The sequence below is a fragment of the Saccostrea cucullata genome, unplaced genomic scaffold, assembly GCF_032062105.1.
Source record: "Saccostrea cucullata isolate Sc308-1 unplaced genomic scaffold, CSIRO_AGI_Scuc_v1 ctg1401, whole genome shotgun sequence".
Classification (NCBI taxonomy): domain Eukaryota; kingdom Metazoa; phylum Mollusca; class Bivalvia; order Ostreida; family Ostreidae; genus Saccostrea; species Saccostrea cuccullata.
In genome coordinates this window covers 10,797-33,198 of record NW_026940108.1, presented here as the reverse complement: position 1 = coordinate 33,198, position 22,402 = coordinate 10,797, and the positions used below count along the sequence as shown (strand labels likewise).

The following is a 22,402-nucleotide window of genomic DNA, read 5'->3' as shown; positions in this document are numbered from 1 at the left end:
AACAAATAAAAAAAACAATGATAGTCAGGTCAATGTTTTCTAAGTATATAGAGAAAGAATGTCAAGAGTCATTTTTTACTTGCTACAGTATATAGTCTTGTTTAAATAACAAAGCAAATGCCAGATGGGCGGGGGGGGGGGGGGATGGGGGGATTCCAATCTTCCTACCCACTTCCTGTCCCTGAAATAACAATGTATTTTGTTATTCCAGTTAAATAGTATATTTTTTCCATTTGACTAATTATTATACATATTTTGTTTCTTGTGTTTATAGTATGTCTGTCTATAAGTCTGCAGAAATTAAATCCTAGCTATAAGCTTGCCCATAAGTTTTAAGTGGGATGGGCTATACAAATAGCTTCAACATTTTATAGGTTTATTTCTTGTGACAATTTAATAAGACCTTTTATTTGAGTACCATTAATTTTTACCTCTGATCGCTTGACATTGGATACACATTTTTACAAGAAAAATACCAAACTTTAAACTCTGCCTAAATTTTGATCAGTAGGTGCCAGGGCTTTCATACTTATCATGACATATTGTATTCATTGTGAACTGTCTACAGGTATAAATATGTTTGACCTTGACCCTAGAGTTTGAACCACTTAAACAAAAAATTAACCTTGGCAATTAACTTTTGAACAGGAATTACTAGGGATTCCTTTATTTCACATGTGCATTCCTTGTGAAAAGACTTTCTTCTAATACTAACAATTTGAACCCTTTGACCTTGACCTTTGATTTTGACATATATTTGAGAAACTTCAACCTTCGCCATAGGCTTCCATACTGGTACATCAGTGTTTCACAAACACATTTTATCTTCATAATTATTTGGTGGTATCTCCATATGAGGGAAGATGTATTCACAACAAACAAACAAATCACTAAAGAAAATATATGTTGGTCGTTTAAGGTAATTCCACCCTCCTATGATGTCATAGGTTTTTGCAAAAACTGTAATTAGTTTAAATTCGTACCTTATTGAGAAATATCTCTTTGAAGAATGCTATACAATAGGTGTAATGATAAATATTGTTTAGTTAAAGAATTCAAAAAATGCATATTTCTATATTTAATCAATTATTCAATCTTTAAATAATGTTTACAAGGGCAATAACTCCTTCTAAGGTCTCTTCATTCAGGCATTTGCTTTTCTGTAAAATAGTTTACCTGATATTTACAATTCAAAAGTATCTTTTGGGTCGGAAGTATTTAGGAACACTCAGCATCAGAATTTTGCATATTAACCAGTTTTTACATATTTTTCTCAATACTTTTAACAAAAAATGTACAATTTTTTTATGTTGACATACAGTTCTGTTTATTTATGTTTTGCATCTTAAATAATATGGTGACCTATACATTTTTTGCAATAAATGGAAAGTTTAAAGTATATTGAACGAAAATATATGCAGTTTTTGTACTTTGAACCTATAATATTGTGAGGATGGAAATTCCTTAAGAAACAATTATCATAACTGTATTTACATGCATATGTACATCTTTATTTCTAGCCATCCTTGAGAGTACACCCTATGCTATGGTGAAATCGTTTCTGTAAAGAATATAATTTACTAAAAATATATTTTTTTTTTACTCAGACTTCCACTGAATGTTTAGATAATCAGCAACATCACTTCGTTCTATAAACTTCAAAGCCCTGCAAATATCCTGGTGGCTTAAATATGGACGCTTTTCTTTCAATTTCATAAGAGATTTAAATATTCTATCTTCGATGTAACGAATATTTGCCTCAATTTGTTCTATACAAATATGTGGCAGACCTAAAAACCGTACCAAATGAGTGTAGTTATTAGAAAGTTTCTCAGATAACACCAAGATATCTTTCTTTGAAACACCCTGGCAAGGTCTAAAAATTTCAGCGTAACGAAAGTCAGAAAATTGGACAGTCCCGATACAATCTGCAGCGTCTGATTGTTCTGCTTTCCTTAAAATTCCCTCCAGCTCTTTTAAGTGATCTAAAGCTGAATATTTGCATTTCCATTTATAGAGAATTCTAAATCTTTCTTCGTCAAGACATAAATTGGTATCTTCAAGGTGTACTCCAAAGTTAGCAGCAAGTATAGGAGATGTTATGCCACGTAGTCTTTTAGACACCACATTTAAAATAAATTCGATTGCTAAAATGATAAATATCAATTACATGTGAAATGATTAACCTGTTTTCAATTAAAAATCAAGAAATATAATTACTATTAATTATATTATCTGTCGCTCATATATAGGAAGTATAACATGATATTAAAACTATTTTTATCATTAAGTATGAGTTTCCTATTTCAATAAAATAAAAACTAAGGATAATGGTAAGATTGATTAATTGGGAATACATACGGTTTGGAATGCTCTCCTTTTCAATTACATTCTTAGCTTGACTTTTCTGTTTGATAAAAAGTATTGAAAATGGTATCAAATAATCAAAGTTAATAACAAACCCTCTTTTAGGTGTTCCTCTTATAATGTCTTCGTGTTTACTAAATTCATAATTATTTTAAAGTATTTAAAAATATTTTCCTGACAAATTCATTCAATAATGCAAATGGTACCTTTTTCCAGTATTTGGTGACGTTGCTTGTGTGAATAATATGCTTTTCACGCCAAGGACAATAAGGGCACTGAAAAGTGGGCTCTTTGAACTCATATTCCTTGATCACATGACTTCTTTCACTATCGCAGAAGCCGACAGGTTTACATTTGAAGGCAATTTGGTATTTCATGTTTTTCTGGAATGTATTTGAGAGCATATGCAATACACCTTCAATTTCTTCTTGTATTTGAGTACATGTAGTTAAATCAACTTCTCCATCTATAACGAACACCTGCAATTGAATTTCTGTTGACGTCATTCCAACCAAAACGTTGTGGTCCCTATACAGAAACACAGCCGCTGTCTGGTAAATGCAGGGCTGTTCTTTTTCTCCCGTTTTTTCTGTGACAATACTCCAAGGAATTTGCATGCAACTTGCTACAAGGCGATGGAATATGCCCGCAGGAAGAATATCAAATGTGAAACAGAGGATGGATGAAGCAGGATATGATGTAAACGCATTCATTGGAAATTGTTTTTTGTTCATACAGGGAACATACCATTTTTTGTTATCAACTTTAGCCAAAAGCCCCAGCTTCTCCATGTACAGCATGATATCATCTTTGTGTTCCATGAATTCATTATTGTTCATTTTCCATATCGCAGACAGCAAAGTGTCATTCAATTCTCCAGTCACATTAAATTTATCCCACACTGATGCATACTCTAACAAATCCTCCTTTGCATGGTTTTTATCAGTAATTATATTTTTGAATGCATCTGCAAACCACTGAACATCGAGTATAATTACTCTTTCGAGAAATTTTTGATGAAAATATAAGATTTCTTTGACATCATGGAAATACTGCAGCATAGTATTTATATCTTCATCAGTCGCCAATGTAATATCATTTGGCAATGCTTCATTGAAATCAAAAAGTGCCCCTTTCTTTATAATTTTCAGGTGTTTCTTCTCCTGAAAGAAGTTTTCAAACATAGCCCAGGAATGCGGAAGCTTTTCACCCCAGTGATCAAGTTTCTGAACAATTTCAATAATTGACAATTTGATTTTATCAATGCTTTCATTTTCATGGAAACCTATGGCAAACATCTTCTTCTTGTCAAGATGCCTTTGTAGGGACTTGTCCTTTGTTTCCAAAGTCTTCCAAATCTCACGGAAAAACTCTCCTTTTTCCTTGTGAAAAAGATAGCAATAAAGACATATGCCAGATTAATTATACATAACAAAGAATAAAATAAAACATCTTTTTTACTGTGAATATGCTGTGCGTAATGTCGACAGTACCGTTTTACTTTATGCATAAAATAAACAAATTATTCCCTAGCAATCGTGTTACCATTCCAAATATGAATAAAAGGTTAAAATTTATAATTATTTTTTTATTTCATAAATAAAGTGTTCAAGGAATCAATTTGTGATTGGTGTTATTTGAAAACAGGTTTGGTGAAATCTCAATTTTCTTAATCTTAAGGAAAATGTGGATAGGAGCAAACACGGATTTCCGAAATACCACAGATGGGATCAGGTGTCATGAAGGAGTGAACATCCCCTGCTGACCGGTCACACTTGCCGTATGCTCCTTGTCATGATTGGATATAACAAAACAATCCTTAGTCAATTCAGTGTATAAATAATGTACTAACAATTAGCATGAAAAACGTCAGTCAGCATTTGTGTCAATGATAAATTATGATTGTATTTGCAAACACGGTCATTGTTTCGGCGTGAAGTTTAAGAAATGATGAGTTTAAATGAGACTGTTGATATTCTTAATTCATCAACTTTCTTGTCAATCATTTACCTCGTTTTATCTATTGTTAATTGGTATACCGTATATACTCGCCTATAAGTCGGTCCGCCTATAAGTCGTTTTGTTTAGGTTATACCTATATATAATTGTAATCTCACAATTTAAAGAGGGTGTATGTCGAAAAATATAATAGTGAATACCTCTTCTGTCTTTTCCTCTGCATGAGTGCCGACAAGTATAATTGGAGCCTTTTTACTGCTGTATTGGTGAATATTCTTTGCCCAAAATGTTACATAATCTAGATTAAAAAACAACAATCGTTGACTTCAAGAAACTGAAGTGAATGACTTGTCACTAGTTGATTATGACGTCATTATTTTACAATTATGGACTCGGCTTCAGCTTAGTCAATAAAGGTGAGTAAAAACATATTCAACACCAAAAGAGCCCATATCTGTTTTATTATATTGTCGAGATTTGAATGAATTGGACTCAAAAGACTACATGACGACACCGTTTTCATTTGTGAACTTCCTATTTTAAAAATAATAAAAAAAACCAAATCACAGTTTATAGCCTCCGTATATTTTCCTTTCCGAGTTTTGGTATGTTTAGAACATCCTATTGTTTGAAAGTACATGTAATCCTACGATAAGTTTGTCAATCAATGCTTAAGATTTTTTTAAATTAATGTAATTAGGCGAGGCAATGTGTTCGCAAAAATTTAATTCTTACGTATGATAGCAATCCTTAAGACGATATAGGGCAATAACCACAGTTTGTGGAAATTTTGTTTCGCTTCACCAGAGTCAATGACTATCTTGCGAAAATAATTTTTCGCAAAAACTAAGTAACCTACAGTAGGCTCATTAAAGAAATCTGATAACGAAGGCACATGGTTTTCACGTCAAGGCAGAGCAGCAAGAATACGTAAAATAAAAATGGTAGTGTTTTGTGGAACTCTTTTCCAGACTAGCCAACTTGCTTAAATGATAAAAACAAGTCTCAAGGTTTGTTGTTTCGCTGGTGTATATATTTTTCTGACGTATAATCTGTTTTCTAAAAAATCGTTTAAGAAAAGAGGCAGGTAAGTTTTTTTGTAATGTTATATATTATGATAGCAAACAGAATAGTTAGCATTCCCTGATAGATTAACATGCGAACATTTATCCGGCTGATGTGACATTAAAATGACGTAGTGATGCTGCCCCAGATTAATGGACGTATGCATGTTTATAAATTCACCGGAACTTATCTAATTTTCACTAGAACTAGAACTTTTGCATAATTGTTTTATTCTTTCTTCATAAATGTTGACGGATTTTCATGAATTTTTCTCTAGTCTTTATGGAGTTCAAGTAAATAATTCCCGAACAGCCCTCGTAAGTCATTTGGAAGTTAAGATAAATGTATATTAGCATTATTAAAAACTAGTTTTTATTTACTTTTCATTACATTGGAATAAATTAAAATTATCTGAATTTACTTCTTTATAAACCTCCAGTCAACAAGACAGTACAATTCAAAGAAACTGATAAACGTGGAATAATTAATTCAGTCAATGTGTTTACCTATAAGTTTTATCAATAATTTGATCAATAAAAAGTGAAGCATTTTGGAAAAATGTCCCCAGACAGAAAGATGATGAACAAATTCAATTAATTACATTTTACAGGAGAGACACGAATCAAAGTGGATGTGTCATTGTAAAATGTTTTCAACCCCTGTCATGCTTTAGATATCTAAAAATTGGTAGAAATTAAACCATTTTTCGACCTAAGTGTTTACTTTTTATAAACATCGATGTCTAAAAAGACATGATGATTACTACATTCAAATATAGAATATTTAAATAATAGTAATTAAATATTCATACATGCTGAAAACAGTGATTTATTGACTTCGAGGGTAATATTTATAGACTTATTTATATATAGCATAAGTTTCCATATTTATATAGCAATGAAAATGAAGTTTTACTTTACAAATACAAACCTCTGTGTGTCCATCCTTTGTAAATGGAACCTTCTTGATTACACACTTCTTTTCCAACGATTTCATTTAATTTTTTCTCCATATTGAACACCAAAATGAAGAATGCTCGTGGACTCAAAAAAATCTGGTGTGAGGAATAATATGAGCACTGTCCCGCAAAATCAACCATTGAGATTTTTTTCTCTGGTTCATCCAAAACACTTTTTGAAACCTTTAGAATGCCTAAACTTTCTAAATTATCGGTAGCATTTCGACTTTGAGTTGCTTTTTCATCTGCTTTTTCAGAAAGTGGAGCAGCAGCGATATCTCCCTTGAGCAACTCACTTTCTGTGTTTATGCTGTCACGTGATACCTCTTCATTATAATTATAAGTGGCCTCGCTAATAGGAGCTTCTTCAATATCCCTCGGGTCGCAAATATCCAGCGATTTCGTCTCATCCGATTTCATTTCATCAGATATTTCTTCAGGAGGTTTTGTAACATTGTGATATTGACTTTTTTCATCAAGCATAACCGAAAAACGTTGTTTTTGGTTTGAAAAATTAACTGTGAAATGATTACAAAAGAAATTTAAAAAAGTCATTAATACATGTATCTCGATTTAAACAAGTGGTTTGATACATAACAAACTTGACCCCCGCCCCTCTCCTCCTTTATATTCATATGAAGCAGAATTTGTGCAAAATCGTATGTTTGAAAAGAATATAACAGATGCTGTGGCTTTCAACCAGATATATGGACAACGTATTTTCATTTCTATTCCTATGTCGATACGATATATTCTGATGAGCTTTAGATGAAAGATGCTTGAAAAAAAAAACCTTAATGGTAATCTAACGAATAACATTTATGATAAACGTGATGACTTTATCGTGAACATCCCTTATTTATGCAGTAATAAACTTTCATCACTTGCATATGGAGTATATATATCTCAGTTGACTTGATACACAATTATAAATAATTTCTAAAATGAGGTAAATTATTGACAAGCAAGCTGATGAAACAAGAATATTAACAGTCTGTTTTAAAGTCATTGTTTCGTAAGTTCTATGGTCGATACGATCACATTGTCAGCAAATTCAATTTATCATTAAGGTAAGTGCTGACTGACGTTTTTCACACTAATTGTTAGACCATTATTCATACATTGAATCGACAAAGGGTTTTTCCGTTATTTCCTGATCATGACAAGGAGCACACGGCGGATTTGACTGTTCGGCAGGGGATGCTTATTCCTCCATAGCACCTGATCCCACCTCTGTTGTTTTGGAGATCTGCGTTTGCTCTGCTCCCATTTTGTATTGTTTGATGGACTTAGATATTGAATACTGTTCGTTATCTCTATATCCCTCTCTCGCAATCTCTCTTTCTCTCTGAGGCAGAAACCTTCCTTTAATTGATTCCAAACAAATTAGAAACAGTTTTTGCTTTGTCGAAAAAAAATTTGATGAAGTCAAACTGTTGGTTAGTATACACAATATGACATTCAGTGTGTAAATTTTTATATTTGTATATCTTTTTATTTTGGTCAAATTGCCTAGTTATATATTTTTATGTGTGTATTCCGTTCATCATCAAATTCTTTCTTAAATGATTTAATAATACTTATCTAAAAAAAAATAAAATTGATGTATAGAATACTGCATACAAAAGATATAACGTATTATACCCTAACTCTTTTGGCTCTCTAGCTAATGTAGGGATACTTGTGCTTATGTGATATGATAATGATATCAAATTAAGTATGTATTATGTAATATTCTAGTTATATCATACAATAATGTACTTGTTAATTTATTGAATCTGATTCGCCGAGAAATATTTGCTAAAAATCATTATTACTTTATAATTGGTGAAGTCACACCCTCCAGCATTACATCAGCTAAAATTGCTCAACACATTGAGAAATCAGTATTTAAAAAAATATCAGTATTCCAAAAAAATATATCAGATTCACACAATTCATGAATCCAGGTTTTAATGTAACATGCATTTGAAAACAAAATTCAGTTTGCCCATTGAAAAAAAAAACAATTTGTGGACCTCATTTGTTCCTTTGGGATAAAATTTGTGTAATCCGTAATTGCATGCATCATTCATATAACACAATACCTTCGATTGTATTTGACACATCAAAGACGTCTGTCTGGATATCTATTCCCCTAGTGGATCTTGTGTTTTTCTGAATTTTCTCCAGGTCGATGTCCTTTAACCTCCCTAGCAGTGTTGATTTCCCGCTGCCTGCACACCCTATCAACATCCCAGTGGCGTAGTACATTGTTGTCTTTCCTTTCTTGAGATTGTCCAGGAAATTTTTCACGGAGTCATCTCCTCTCATTATAACCTGTACTGGTATACCCACTGTAATAAAACAAAACATATCTGACCGGAATCATACTCTACTTGTTTTATATCTTATCTCTCAATAATACGAAATAGTAAATATAAAAATCATTTATTGTAATAAGAAAATGGAACGTGACCTGCGCGACAACTATCACCTTATATTTTCATTACTGATTTTTTCTCCATGTGATAACTCTTTGAAAGTTACCGGAGTTAATTTTTTCTTGATAATTCTACCGGAATTTAAATTAGGCAGGTCAATAGGTCAAGAGCTATGGAGGCCAAATATGCATGAAAATCACTTGCGGCCTCTGTCATGTTTGGGCCGTTATGCAAATTATCCAGGTTTCCCACTATTGTTCATGCCCTGGCACAATATACTTACTAGAAAGGGATTCTTTAAATAATTATCGTCACTTTCGCACTGCAATTCTTTAGCGGAACTCATTCTTTTTTTCTACTGGGTAAGAAAAAAGCTAAAATATATGGTGGCATATTTCTGCCCTAAGTTGCCTGTCAACATAAATAAATTACATCTAGCATATTGGATGTCACATGTGGGCGATATTTGAGATTTTTTTAATGATTTTTATTTGATTGCAAATTTCTAGCATATCAACGTATTTATGTTGCCCGTTGACATAGCTAAGTTGCATGCCAACATATTTATCTTGCATGTCGACATATTTGACAGAAAAATAACTTGCACACAAGGGGCAGAAATATGCCACCACAAAGATACTTTGTTCGTGTATTGAAGTGAAATGCCACGCTTTTCTTAACACAATAATTTAACAAAATGAGTAGTAGTCGAGAAGGATATTTGATTTTCTTTTAAAAACAAATACATTATTGAACGGAAATGCAATAACGTCAACTTCTGGAATCTTGCTGCTTGGGGTGGAATGGTATACAATAGATACACAGTTTTTTTCATCCATGATGTTTGGAAATATTTATTTTAGAAGGTAAATGATCTGTTGCAAAACCCTATTAAATTTTTTTTTTAAAGAAGGTAAACTTTTAGGTCGTTATCATGAAGTAGAAAATGAAAGGACTGTCAACAAAGACCAGTTACATGGGGAAAATAAAAAAAAAAACATTAGATCTCTATTCATTTTTATGTTTATTTTTTTAGGCATATACCAATGCCAGAGATCTTTTTAAAAAGCCGTTACTTTTATTATCAAACATGGATTTAAGAGTTAAACATTGACACATCTCTAAAATATGGTATTGTCTTCTGTTGTTTGATCACGTCAAACTTGAATAGAGTACAATATAGCTAGTTCTTTTATATCAATACGACTAATTACTGAGATTTATAGGGTTTTTAATGCCTTTGATTTTATTTTTTCTAAATATTCTAGCTTATATTTTCCTGATCTCAAAAAATCAGGGACAGGAAGGCGGAGGAACTTAATTTTGTTCAACTTTGCACTGCTTGTTTATTTTCACATGACATGCAGAATCAAATTTTAATTCAACGTAGATATCGTAGTCCGCTACCTTTTATCATATGATTTAAACTTCTCTGTACATTTCTACATCAAACTTTGCAATATTCTATTGTGAACCAAACTAAACCCCAAAATTCATGGTTTGTGCAAGTTTTAATTAATGCATCACTAGCTTTAATGTAGGTTTTGATTTCATTACATCCTAGCACTTTATGAGGAGAAGAATTTGAAATGATAAAAGCAATATTTTTTTCATTGAAAAATGAAAAAAAATGCGTTTGCTCCTCCTTGAATTCCCTTCTATTAAAATACATTGTTCTTTGTTTAGTTTTGAAGTGTCTGGTAGTTACAGAAGAGAAAATATTAATGGTTTATAAAACTCGATGGAATACCCACAGGACACGTATAAAAAAGGACAAATTTTGGATTAAGAATTGTCACATTTGGTAAGCAAGAACAGACTCAATTCTTAAATTTAATCAGAGTCCGTAGACCAATAGGCCAGAAACGGCGTTTGGATATTGCATCTAGCTAGTATCCATAGATGTACAAGACACTTAAGTCTGGTTTGTTTACATTTCTATCTTACATCGATTCTTCATAGACAAACCGAAAGACAAACTATTATCCTAGTTTAACTTCACACTTTTCGTTCTTAAGTAAAGGAAATTAAGGAGATAAAATATTGTGAAATGCCCAAAACTATACCAAAAGAAACGTACGTTTGCTATATACTAGTTCATGTATTGATTTGTCCTTCATTGTTACGTGTGTGAACATGTCCTCTCCAAGTCGATCTATCAGCTGTTCCGTCTGATTTTCCAATAACCAACAACAAACTTCTTCCTCATCTTCTCTTCTCAAATAATTTGATGACCTGCAGAACTTTGAAATGTTTTCTTTTTCTGCCCAAAATAGAAACATATCAACAAATCTCCGTTCTTTTGCAAATCTTAGAAAGCTGGTGTCTCTGAAGAATTTGCATGAAAACTCGACAATTGAACTATTCTGTTTCAGCACTGGTTTGTACTTTTTCAGTTTGCTGAAATCGAATTTCTTCTTAAGCTTCTTAAATTTGAAAACGTCAGCCACAGCATTATATTTCTCCATCCAATGTTCTTCTTCAAGATTTATTCTGTAGTTCTGACAAAGAAGAAGGCACATCAAAAGTGCATCTCCATCTACAAACAGATATATAATAAATATATATAATATATGTTTCCTTCAAATACCCGACTTGCTGTAGTTAAAAAAGAGTTAGAGCATTTCGGATAAAAATTGGATAAGTAAAGGTTTGTAAAGGAGAAAAAATAATTTTCATGACACGAAACCTTGCGGTCTGGCAATTTAAGAAAGGACTCTTAAGGATGAAACTTTTAAAAAGCAGAATTCTTCTACTTCTTCAAGAAAATGGATAAAATGTTTATATTGTTTGTCAAAGGTTTTCTTTACAGGTTTAATCGTTACCAACCCTTTCTCTTGTGAATATCATGAAACAATTTCTCAACATCCCTAACGTCATGATGTTTATGACCACTAGAGGTCGTGATACAGATCTCACACAAAGAAGTCTCACACGGGACACAGAACTCGGTCAATGAATAACTGGGATGCTTCGAACACTCTTTCTTCTCCAGAGGGAGATCTGCAATAAAGGACAAAAAACTGGCTATATTTATAAGAGGCCCATGGGCTAAAATACTCATCTGAATAATTATGGTTATTTATACACTGTATATTAAGAATTAGGGAATAACTATCCTTTAATTTGGTATTTATGGTAGTTATTGCTGATTTAACCTTCGGAAACTGAGTTTTACCGGCGACGCGTTTTGTTTGTTTTGTTGCATGAAATATGTCACTGGACATTGTGTGTTTGGGTCGCTCTATTATGACGTCACAATATAAGGCTTTCTGTCACTTTAATGTTCGTTTTACTGCTTCAAACATCAGTGCATTAGTCAATTAAAATGTGTTTAACAAAACAATTGTATTAGAATTCTTCCTTATACTCTCAGTTAATAATCAAAAAGCATTTTAAAGATATTAAACACAGAGATTTTTTTACCAAAGCAATTTTCATAGGAAAATAACACTTAAAATATGCTTTCCTAATTATAATTTTTCAAATTGCTTGCCGGGATACACATGAGCACACAAAACAAGCATTTATTTATATTTAAGGTCATTTCATGGCATTTAATGTGTGGCTTAATACCAAAAGGCAGAAGGGGGGGTTCAAAGGTTTAATACAATTTTGATATATATAATCCACAGAGCAACCCCCTGCCCACTTACTCCATAGAATCCATGATTCTGGGTTAATTCTTGTACAATTTGGTCGAGAGACCCTTGCATTTCATATCAATTCACATAGTTTATCGGTTTTATATCAATTTGCAGAGAAGGTTTAAAAAAAGAAAGATTTTTACATAAATAGTGAATTTCTAATATATATTTAACATTAAAAAATTATCAAATGCTCGGTGACCCAAAGTGTCGAGTGAAATTCGAAATTTGATGCACTTTAACAGCATATGGCGATTTCTGTACATGAGTAAAAATTGTTAACATGTTAAATATGACGTAAAACAAAAATCAATCAATAAGTCCTAAATTAGATTTGCCTCTTGAGCTTATGGCCTTAATATCTTTAAAAAATATTCACTCCCTGAGAAGAACAAATGTATCAAGTTTGATGTATAAAAAGCAAAGTGTTATCTAGAATTTAAGTGGCCTATTCATGTTCAGTTTCACACTAGTACTTCAGCTCTAATAGTGAAACATAAAACAAAAACACGTCACAACAATATAACTTACATGTGCCGGCCAGATAGTCCCCATAAACAAGTCTATAGATGTTCACTTTGTTGCTTGTTTCAGATCCGACCCAGAGTAACTGAGTTCTGTCATCATAACTCAGGCCGCAGGGTGTGTATATCCTGTCTTGTGATGTTTTTATCTGTGACAGAAATTCACCGTCCTTGCTAATTATATGTACTGAGCCGGTCCTAACATCACACACCAGAATGTGTGATAGCTCATCAGTACAAATTCCACGTGGTTTTAGTCGTGATCTTGGTAGAGGCCCTTCGTAGCAGAATCGGAGTCTTCCTCCACCATTGGACACCACTACACGGTCCACGTCAGACACGATAACATCTCCATTGAGGTTCTCTTTGATGTAGTTAGGTAGTCTATACAGTCCCTGACCTTTGTTGTCGTGCTGTATGGTCTGTATGCATTGCCCCGTTTTAGTGTAACGGTTTACCTTGGCTGTTACTGTATCAGCATTAACCATCCCGACAAGCAGGTCTCCAGTGGAGGGAGAGCTGCATACACAGCGTGGCTTCCATGGTTCTATGTACTTTATTAATATAGTCTTTACTTTGTTATATATGGTTAATTTGATGATGTTTAACTCCCTGTCTAGATAAATTAAATCGCCACTGCTAGTCACGGTGTGTCCACCCCATGCACTCCTAAGTAAATCTGTGAGACGATCTACTTCATCACCTGCACTATTTGTCAAGATGAGATTGTCTTTATCACTAATCCAGGTGAAGTCTGACGACACACGAGAATTGTGAGTACAATGACTAACACCCGGCACCGTGATAGATTTTCGTAACACTAACCTATACATCATTTGCATACATCATTTCATCGTTATCCTGTCGTTTTTCTTTAGAACAGAATCTCCTGCTGATTTCTTTTATCATTGAGATTTCTCTGTAAATGACAATATTGCGTTATACCTATTAAGCTGCAGGTTTAAAGATAACTGTTCTGGAAAAAATTAGAAAGACAACCACCTTTATACCTCCATTCTAATTTTTTTTCAGAACAGCAAAATATTTAATATTTCGGATCTAACATTTTTTATATATCAATGATAGGTTTCCTCTTTTTCCTCATTTTCTATGTAAATAACCATAAAGTTATGTTACACATGAAAATATTATTCAGCGGCTCAGAGTGCACCTTTGGGTATTGTTACTTTAATATTTTTCCTAACACAATATATCTATTAGTAACATGAAGATTTATGTCAACAATGTAAACAAACTAACAAATAATTATATGTTGAAAACTCCATAGATCCTTAGTTTGTATGTGTACTGTAGATTCCTTATTATACACAATTAATTTCTGCGTTATTTTGCGAGAAGTGTCATTCGCCAAAAAATATTCCTCTCTTAACGTGCGGACTTTAACAATTGAACGCATCCGGCGAATCGTAATTATCAACAATAACAGAGCTCGTGCCCTGTTTACAAGTTCAAATTTGTGTACAATTCACGGGTGTGTTCCATTTGCTAAACTCTCTTAAAAAAGCGGAAAAGCGGAATGACCATACTTGTAGAGGGGTTTTGCTCTTTAACATTTTTACTCTGAATATAATTATTTTTCTGGATAAATATCTTGATATTTTTATTAATACACAACAAGATTGTTCCTTTTATTCTATTACTTGTATTAAGAATAACATTAAAATTGATGAGAATGCAAAGATGTGTCAATCAAACCCAAATTTAAAGTTTCACATATTTCAAAAATTAATGATATTTGTGTGTGAAATAAAATTAAAATAATTATATCACTGGTGATAATATACAAATAAATCTTAACCTCGAATCTATGTTAATTCACCTTTATCTAATTTGTCAATAGTTTGTAATTTGTTTCCAAACAGCATGCATTCAATTACATTTTCCATCGTTTATTTTTTTATCTTTCTTAAAATAAAGTTTTCTAAGTATGCAATTTATTCATACATGCACCAAACGTTTGCAATTTTGACAATCTTTAATCTTTTCATTTACTTTAAATAAGGACGGATCTCGACTACACTTACGCATCATTAAGATAACATAATTTTATATCATACAAATCTAAACACTTAACTCGACATTTCAGCGAAAAAATCATATCTGTAAACAAGAGGCCCATGGGCCTTATAGGTCACCTGAATACCATGTAACAACTTTCCAGTGATTGTATTTGGTTCGTGTTTTAATCCAAAAGCCATGAAATTCACAAACTTTGAAAGAGGCACCATTGCTTTTCAAAGGGTAGATTTCAAAACATTAATTTATTTTATTCAAAGTATCCCCCTGGTACTCCTGACCAAGCGGACCTGAAATTATCTATTTTGAAAGAGGCTTCTTTCTTCATTATAAGGCCAGCATTTTTTATGTTTAGGTGTAGTTATGAACATGAGAATAAAAAATTCCCTAAGGAGAAGGAAATAAGATTTTTTTTTTGATAAATCAATTATTAACATTTGTACATTCTTTTTTTATGCTATTCTAATAGGCTCCTTACCACTGGACACATAATGCTTACAAATAGGAAAGTAGAACTTTAAATTGCTTATTTCATCATCTGCCAGTTTGGGCCGGTTATATAAATTTTGTGATATTGGTCAAAATATATTTTAAAAAATCAATTCTTTAAAAGTCTTTCAATATTTCTTCAATTTTTTTAAATATGTTTTAGGTGAATGTGTAGACATTGTTCTAAAATTTAATCCTATCATAAAACAGACAGGGGGTATTGCGTGTGTAGGGTGAACATTTTTTTCAATTAAGTGTAAAATAATTTTTCTGGCGAATACAAATGATACTACATGCCTGTATTCTTGCCTTAACAATTTCTTCCTTAAATGGACTGAACTTCTCTCATAGTTTTATTCATTACATCTGATGCAAAAGCAACTCTTTTCTGAAGAATGATGCTTAGACTGTAAGCCATAACAGAGACCTAAACAATGTCGCTGGTAAAATGCAACAGCTACCACGGGCAGTTTAAAACCTGGGGGAGGAAAATAATTTACAGATACTTTTGAAACGAATACATAATTATCTCACCAGCATGTCATTGTGCAACAAAGTCGTCAGTATTTTATTTGTTCTTTGAATAGGTGAAACTTTTTGAATGGCACTCGTATCGATGAATTTTACACTAAACCAAGCTATCTTTTTAGATCTTATTTATTTACCCGCTGTTTCATCTTCAAACCGGAAGTGCGAGTTCGTAAATTTGAAATCTCGATCCCGACTCAAATTTGACATCGGAAAGAAAAAAAATTGTTGCTTCGACCCTGCGGTCCACGCAGTAAATATATAAGCAAAGTTAATCCGGATGCCCTTGGCAAACGACAGGCTACGCATGCGCGCGATTGCTTGAGAGTTCGCACCTTAAGTAACTTTCCCGTAGAATTATTCGCCCTATTCGGATTAGCAATTCATTGGCAAATCGCGCTTTTAAATCTGCATATCGCATTTACACATTTATTGGCAGATTCGATTTCCTCTCTTTTTCATATACTTTTATACTAAACATTGATTCATGGTACAAACATTTTAAGAATAAAGTTACAGTATATAGATACATTACTTAACAACTTGAATGAGAAGCGTCATCCAACGAACAGAGATACGTGTAGCTTTTAAAGCTTTTAAAATAGAGCAAGTTTTCACCTGCATTAGTTTTGTGCATCAAGACTCGCAAAATAATTTAATATTTCAGCAATCTAATTATTGTCTGATAAAGGTCTGTAGCAAGGGCTTTTAATGTGTGTGTGTTGGTGGGTGGGGGCTCCGACAAAATAAAAAAAAACAAACATTTTTCCCATGATAAATTTCTTCCGTATAAATCCAGAACAGGTGTCAAGTCCCAACCAATATGTGTTACACGTGTAAAAATAACCCGATTTTTTTAAACATGTTAAAACTGACAAAAATAAAGATCGCTAATCGGAGATAAAATTTCACATCTGTGCTTTGAGACTACGATCAGTTATAAGTGGAAGATAATTTTAGAATAAGTGAACAAACCTTACATGAATATTCCCTACACCTAGAAATTTTCTTAATTGAATTTCAGTTAGAAAAAAACACGCATATGGTCCACGTATTGCAGCCCTTTTTTTAAAGGACAGCAACTTGTTTTATTTTTTTCTGAACATTCAAAACCTTGAGCTGGGGGTTTGTAAAACTGAAAATAAAATAAATCCTGGCCTTAAATATGTAATTAGATCATTAGCATATTAACCAGGAGCAAAACATAAGATGTTCAAAGAATTCATGCATTTCACTATATAATCATTAGAGCCCTACCCTAAAACAAGAACCCCTGACCCTGGGGCCATAAAATTCACAATTTTGGTAGAGGCACTCTTGCTCATCATAACTATGTACTTAGTTTGTTTATTTAATACCCAGGAGCAGAGAAGAAGATTTTCAAAGAATTCATTTATTTTCACTATATAATCAATAGAGCCCCGCCCTAACACCAGAACCCCTGACCCTGGGGCCATAAAATTCACAATTTTGGTAGAGGCACTCTTGCTTATCATAACTATGTACTTAGTTGGTTTATTTAATACTCAGGAGCATAGAAGAAGATTTTCAAAGAAATAATGCATTTTTACTACCTACTTATTTAGCCCCGCCCTAGCACTAGAACCCCTGACCCCAGGGGCATGAATTTTACAATTGCGGTAGAGGACTCATTGCTGATTACAATCATGCAAACAGTTTGACTGCTTGATGTCCAGGAGTAAAGAAGAAGATTTTTAAAGATTGCATTAATTTAAGTGGTTTTGGCCCCACCCCTCAGGCCCCAGGGGGGCAGGGAACATGAAATTCACAATTTTTGTTCCCCTTCACCCATAGATGCTTTGTGCCAAATTTGGTTGAAATTGGTTCAGTGGTTGCAGAGAAGAAGCTGAAAATGTTCAAATGTTAACGCACGACGCACGACGGACGACGGACGACGACGGACAAAAACAGATAGCAATAGGTCACCTGAGTTTACTCAGGTGACCTAAAAAGAGCACTTCTTTTTATAATTTTTGTTCTTTTAGAAATACCTACTTATACATTTGTATGTCTATGAAACAGACATTGACTATAAATATCACAAATTTCAGTGAATATTTCTTTAGGATTTCTCATCAAGTTTTACAGCAGCTGAATTGAAGTGTTTATTTTAACTTCAGTTTACTGATTTTTTACCATTCAATTAATGCAGTGTATCGAATAGTCTTTGTTTCCCAGCTTCTCACAATGCCACTATGGGACAAAAAGTTGTCACATGAGTTGTAATCAGTTCAATGATTAATCATGCGAGAAAGTCAAGCTTAATGTCATATGATTTCTGTGTTTTATTTCATAGAGCTAAGGGCATAATTTATTATACAGCCCTCGTATGTATCTCCAAAAAGGTACATGCATCAACTCTTTAGGCCCCTGTATGGTCTTACTTTAAGGGATGCATATAACGACCCTCTGATATAACACAGATAAGTTTCAAAGTACAAAACATGAATAATACTCACAATTTGTTAATTTGAGTTTCATAACTGAAACCTCTGACTAGTCAATTCGATGAAACCTAACATATGAAAGAAACATTATTTTCTATTTCTTTTACCAATTTCTTTTTGTTTTGATTTTTTTTTATATTTCAATACAATATTCACAATACATGCATATTATATCACAATACAAAATTCAAAACCAAGTTCAAAAGCCTTATAAATTGAATTAGTTGCATCTTTTAAGGACCATTTTAACAATGAATTGTTTAATGTTTCACGTACTTAAAATAGAATTTTTAATAGTATGAATTTTTAACATAAAATATATTTAGAAGAAAGATAACTTCTCACAGATGTATTTGTTTCTTTCAACCATAGAAAACATGCGGATTTTCTGACTTAGGAAGCATCTCTTCATGATGTTTCCTAACATGATTTAAATAGGTATGATACTAAGTATTACATGTATTATCAAATATATCTCATATTTTAGATTTAATGCTATGATAATAAATCGTTACTCTTTCTGTTCTCTACGTTGACATTTCTTCATATCTAGGTATAAAATAAAAGTCATTTTTGAAAGAAATAAGCTTAATACTTCAAACATTTTCCATGTGGCTCTAATGCTATTGTTGTTATGAAAATCGATATTAGAAATTTTAAATTTTCTTTGTGAAATTAATTGCAGAGGGCTGGGGTCCTTTAAATCTTATTTTTGTTATGTTATTTTCTTGTCTACTTTTTAAAACTAAAGTAGTATGACCAAAAAAAATTCTATCTCTATTTCCTTGCATAAAATATCTGCAAGTTTTGGAATGTACAGTTCTTTCACGTTTAGCTTTTGCACTGCTTTTTAGACGTCAAACAAAATAGAGGTACTGTGAGCAATGAGCTCACTAAATGATACCCCCTGCCTCCCATAATGTCCATGTGTTGCTATATATTTTTTTACGGTAATGTGTAAATAGGAAAAACTCATCCTATCAAATGTTATCCAGAAGCTTCTATGTGACGTCATAGGTGTTCCATGTTTTGCTATGGGAAATTTAAAATACGTGTCGAATAAAAAAGTAAAATAGGAGGTGCTCAATTGTAATATGCAGTAAAGAATCTGTGAAAATTTCAAATATTACACTCAGTAGTATAAGATCTAGAGGAGTTGCGGTTAAGAGTTAAGGCATAACAGACGGACGGACAGACAGACAGATGTACAGACGAACGGAAATACCGATTACTATATACCCTTTCACTTTTCAAGCAGGGGTATAATAAATTCAGTTTGTTTCTATCTAAAAATTTGAGCACAAAATCAATGACAGGTTTTTGATTAAATTTCTTAATATTTTTTTTTCAGACTACTTTCGATTCTTCGAATGATGTTCAATGTTGATAGTTAGGTGATATTGACATGATTAAGAAATTAATAAGCGAATTGATTAATGGATGACTCTACATTTTTACGAGAAAACTAGTATTGGTTTCATCCATCAATAGTTATAAATGCAATCTTAAATGCAAATGTGTATGCAGAGTTCTAGTTTTATATTAATCGAATTGGGTATAGCTGGTATAAAAATATTATTATATTTGATTTTCTATGTTATCTGAATTTTTCTCAAAGAAGCAATACTTTTTTAAGTTCATTAAAAAATCTTGAAATTATAAAGTAATCTTTACCACACACGTTGAAAACTGAACATTCTGCGCTTGGTAAAGGAAGAAAATCGGTAGTTTATCAAAGTAAAATCAGTAAAAAAAAATCTGATAAAGGTCCGCCTTCAACTGCTTGAGATAGTTTTCAATATCTAAGTGCGACTATCGGAGTGAATTATTATTCATTTTGTAATGAGATCTGTCTATTTATCAAATAGTTCAAAATATTTGTAAATTCTAGTTCATTACGTCACTTCTGTTATCGTAGCAGTTTGAAAGTTAAACATTTTGAAAACTTATATGCCATTTCCATGAATGCAAATTGAATTATTTTACAGTGCACTTTTTTGATCCACAAGATCGTCGTTTTCCTGGTTTCAATTACGTTACCTAGATAGAGCGAGATACATCTGTAGCGCATTGCTGGTCTGTTACTGTGAAGGTTAAAACTTTATATCATATTATATGTTATATATTATATGATCTTTACTAAGAGGTGTTTTAAAAATCAAGCAGGACAGAGCGATTCTTTGAGCCGTTATCTTTTCTAACTATTGCTGTTTCTCACAAAAGACTCCAAGGAGAAGTACGTGTTTGATATGTTCCCCTGATGTAAAACAAGAGAGATAAAGAGAGAAAAAAACTGTTGTAATTGCATTAAAACAGATCAAAATAAACATACACTTTTAACCTTAAAATTTGTGGTAGTCAGTTTGATTACACCATGCCTCATAGAGAACCTTAAATTAAGTTAGTGATTCGCGGTTAATTTGTTTAAATTTGTGAAAATGAGGGGGTCCAGAATCTATCGTACATAAAGCTTTTATAGACGACTAGCTATACACATTACAATACCCTACCTCTGTTGAAAAAACAACTCTGCCGGATCCACCACTGAATTTCTTGCCACAGGAAAGAAACACAATAGACGTCACTGTTCAATAGAGAGAAAGGAGAGGTAAAAAAATAATAAATGCAAAATGTATTTACAGGTTTTCATATACCAATCCTGTCGTAAAAATTATGAAAGAACAGAAATAATCCCACCTGTTACGACCTGTTAATCTGTTTTTTTTTCTTCCTTTGAAAATATTAGTTATCAAGCTGGAGCGGATGCATACAAAGAAGTTACAAATCTGACCCCAAGAAAGGCTTCCTGCAATCGACAGCACATATAAAAAATATGTAATCAATAAAAACTGAATAAAAAGGACCACTAAAGTAAATTAAGGGCAATTAACGTAAAAATTAAGAAATTGCGCAGGCCATCAAGAATTAAATCATATGTTCACAAAACTTAATATCAAAGGGACAACAAAAGATGTAAACATCAAATGGTGGCATAAAGGGTAAATGCGAAGTCAACTGCAAAAAGGTATATTTGGTCACTGGAAACAAAATTAAATATCATATCGACGATACACATAAACAAGAATCAATCGATGGCACAAAATAATTATAAAAATTAAATAATAAAATTCAGTCAATTTCACACAACAAGGAATGTCTAATAGAACTTGTTGAAAAGTGCGTTTACTGTGAACTGGCAAATTGGATAAAACTATATCCTTCCTTTTTGACTAATGAGATGTTTCCTTGTTCTTAATTACCGATCCTAAACACACACTACTGATAAATGTTTTCCAAATGTAGTAAGTGATTGAATATCAGAAAAATGACTCTGGTTAAGGTTAAAAAATTTATTAGGTGGATAGAAAATCTCAAAAAACTGAAATTACAATTACACACAACCTATAGAAGACACATAGACAAGCATTTAGACAGATAATAAGAACATAAAAGACATTTTTTTTGAATATATTTCACAAATTCATCTTACCGGGACACACACAAGAATTCACAGATATTACAATCTATATAGGATGAATATATACATCTAGCCAGTTCAACAGCTAGGCTAAGAGCACCCGATGTTAGTTCGTTAAAGCGGAAATTCAGTGAATAGTATAAAGTCATGTGACTATCCGTCTTGTGTCTTGATAATAATAACTACCTCATTCACAAAGAGTCTTTCATACCACATTCTCACACATACGCAGCACAAGTTCAGAGTAACATTTTTAAATACCATTACAAAACCCTGGTTACACAAATCTATACTTAATAAGTTAACTATTGCTTATTATACCCGCACTTTCTAAAGAAAGTTCGGGTATATTGTTGTTACTCATGTCCGTCCGTCCGTCCGTCCGTCCGTCTGTCACACTTTTCTTCCCTGAACTCCTCCTACATTTTACACAGTAGCTTAATCATCTTTTGGGAGATG

At 32.6% G+C, this 22,402-nt stretch overlaps 1 protein-coding gene across 2 annotated transcripts; it reads right to left on the bottom strand.

The window, feature by feature from the left end:
* Window positions 1-1,225: 1,225 nt before the first annotated feature.
* Window positions 1,226-22,189, bottom strand: LOC134254780 (uncharacterized). Of its 2 annotated transcripts, none has more exons than XM_062737303.1 (12): window positions 21,956-22,189; window positions 21,163-21,271; window positions 20,976-21,049; window positions 12,951-13,862; window positions 11,602-11,775; window positions 10,853-11,311; window positions 8,437-8,685; window positions 6,322-6,867; window positions 4,527-4,624; window positions 2,574-3,749; window positions 2,362-2,407; window positions 1,226-2,147 (listed from the first exon to the last, which is right to left on the bottom strand). In XM_062737303.1, exons 4-12 carry the CDS (start codon window positions 13,783-13,785, stop codon window positions 1,600-1,602), a joined length of 4,131 nt encoding a protein of 1,376 aa, XP_062593287.1. In that variant the 5' UTR covers window positions 13,786-13,862; window positions 20,976-21,049; window positions 21,163-21,271; window positions 21,956-22,189; the 3' UTR covers window positions 1,226-1,599. The 2 variants fall into 2 exon arrangements, with proteins under 2 accessions (XP_062593287.1, XP_062593288.1); XM_062737304.1 differs by lacking the exon at window positions 21,956-22,189 and adding an exon at window positions 21,653-21,772.
* Between the last annotated feature and the right edge of the window lie 213 nt (window positions 22,190-22,402).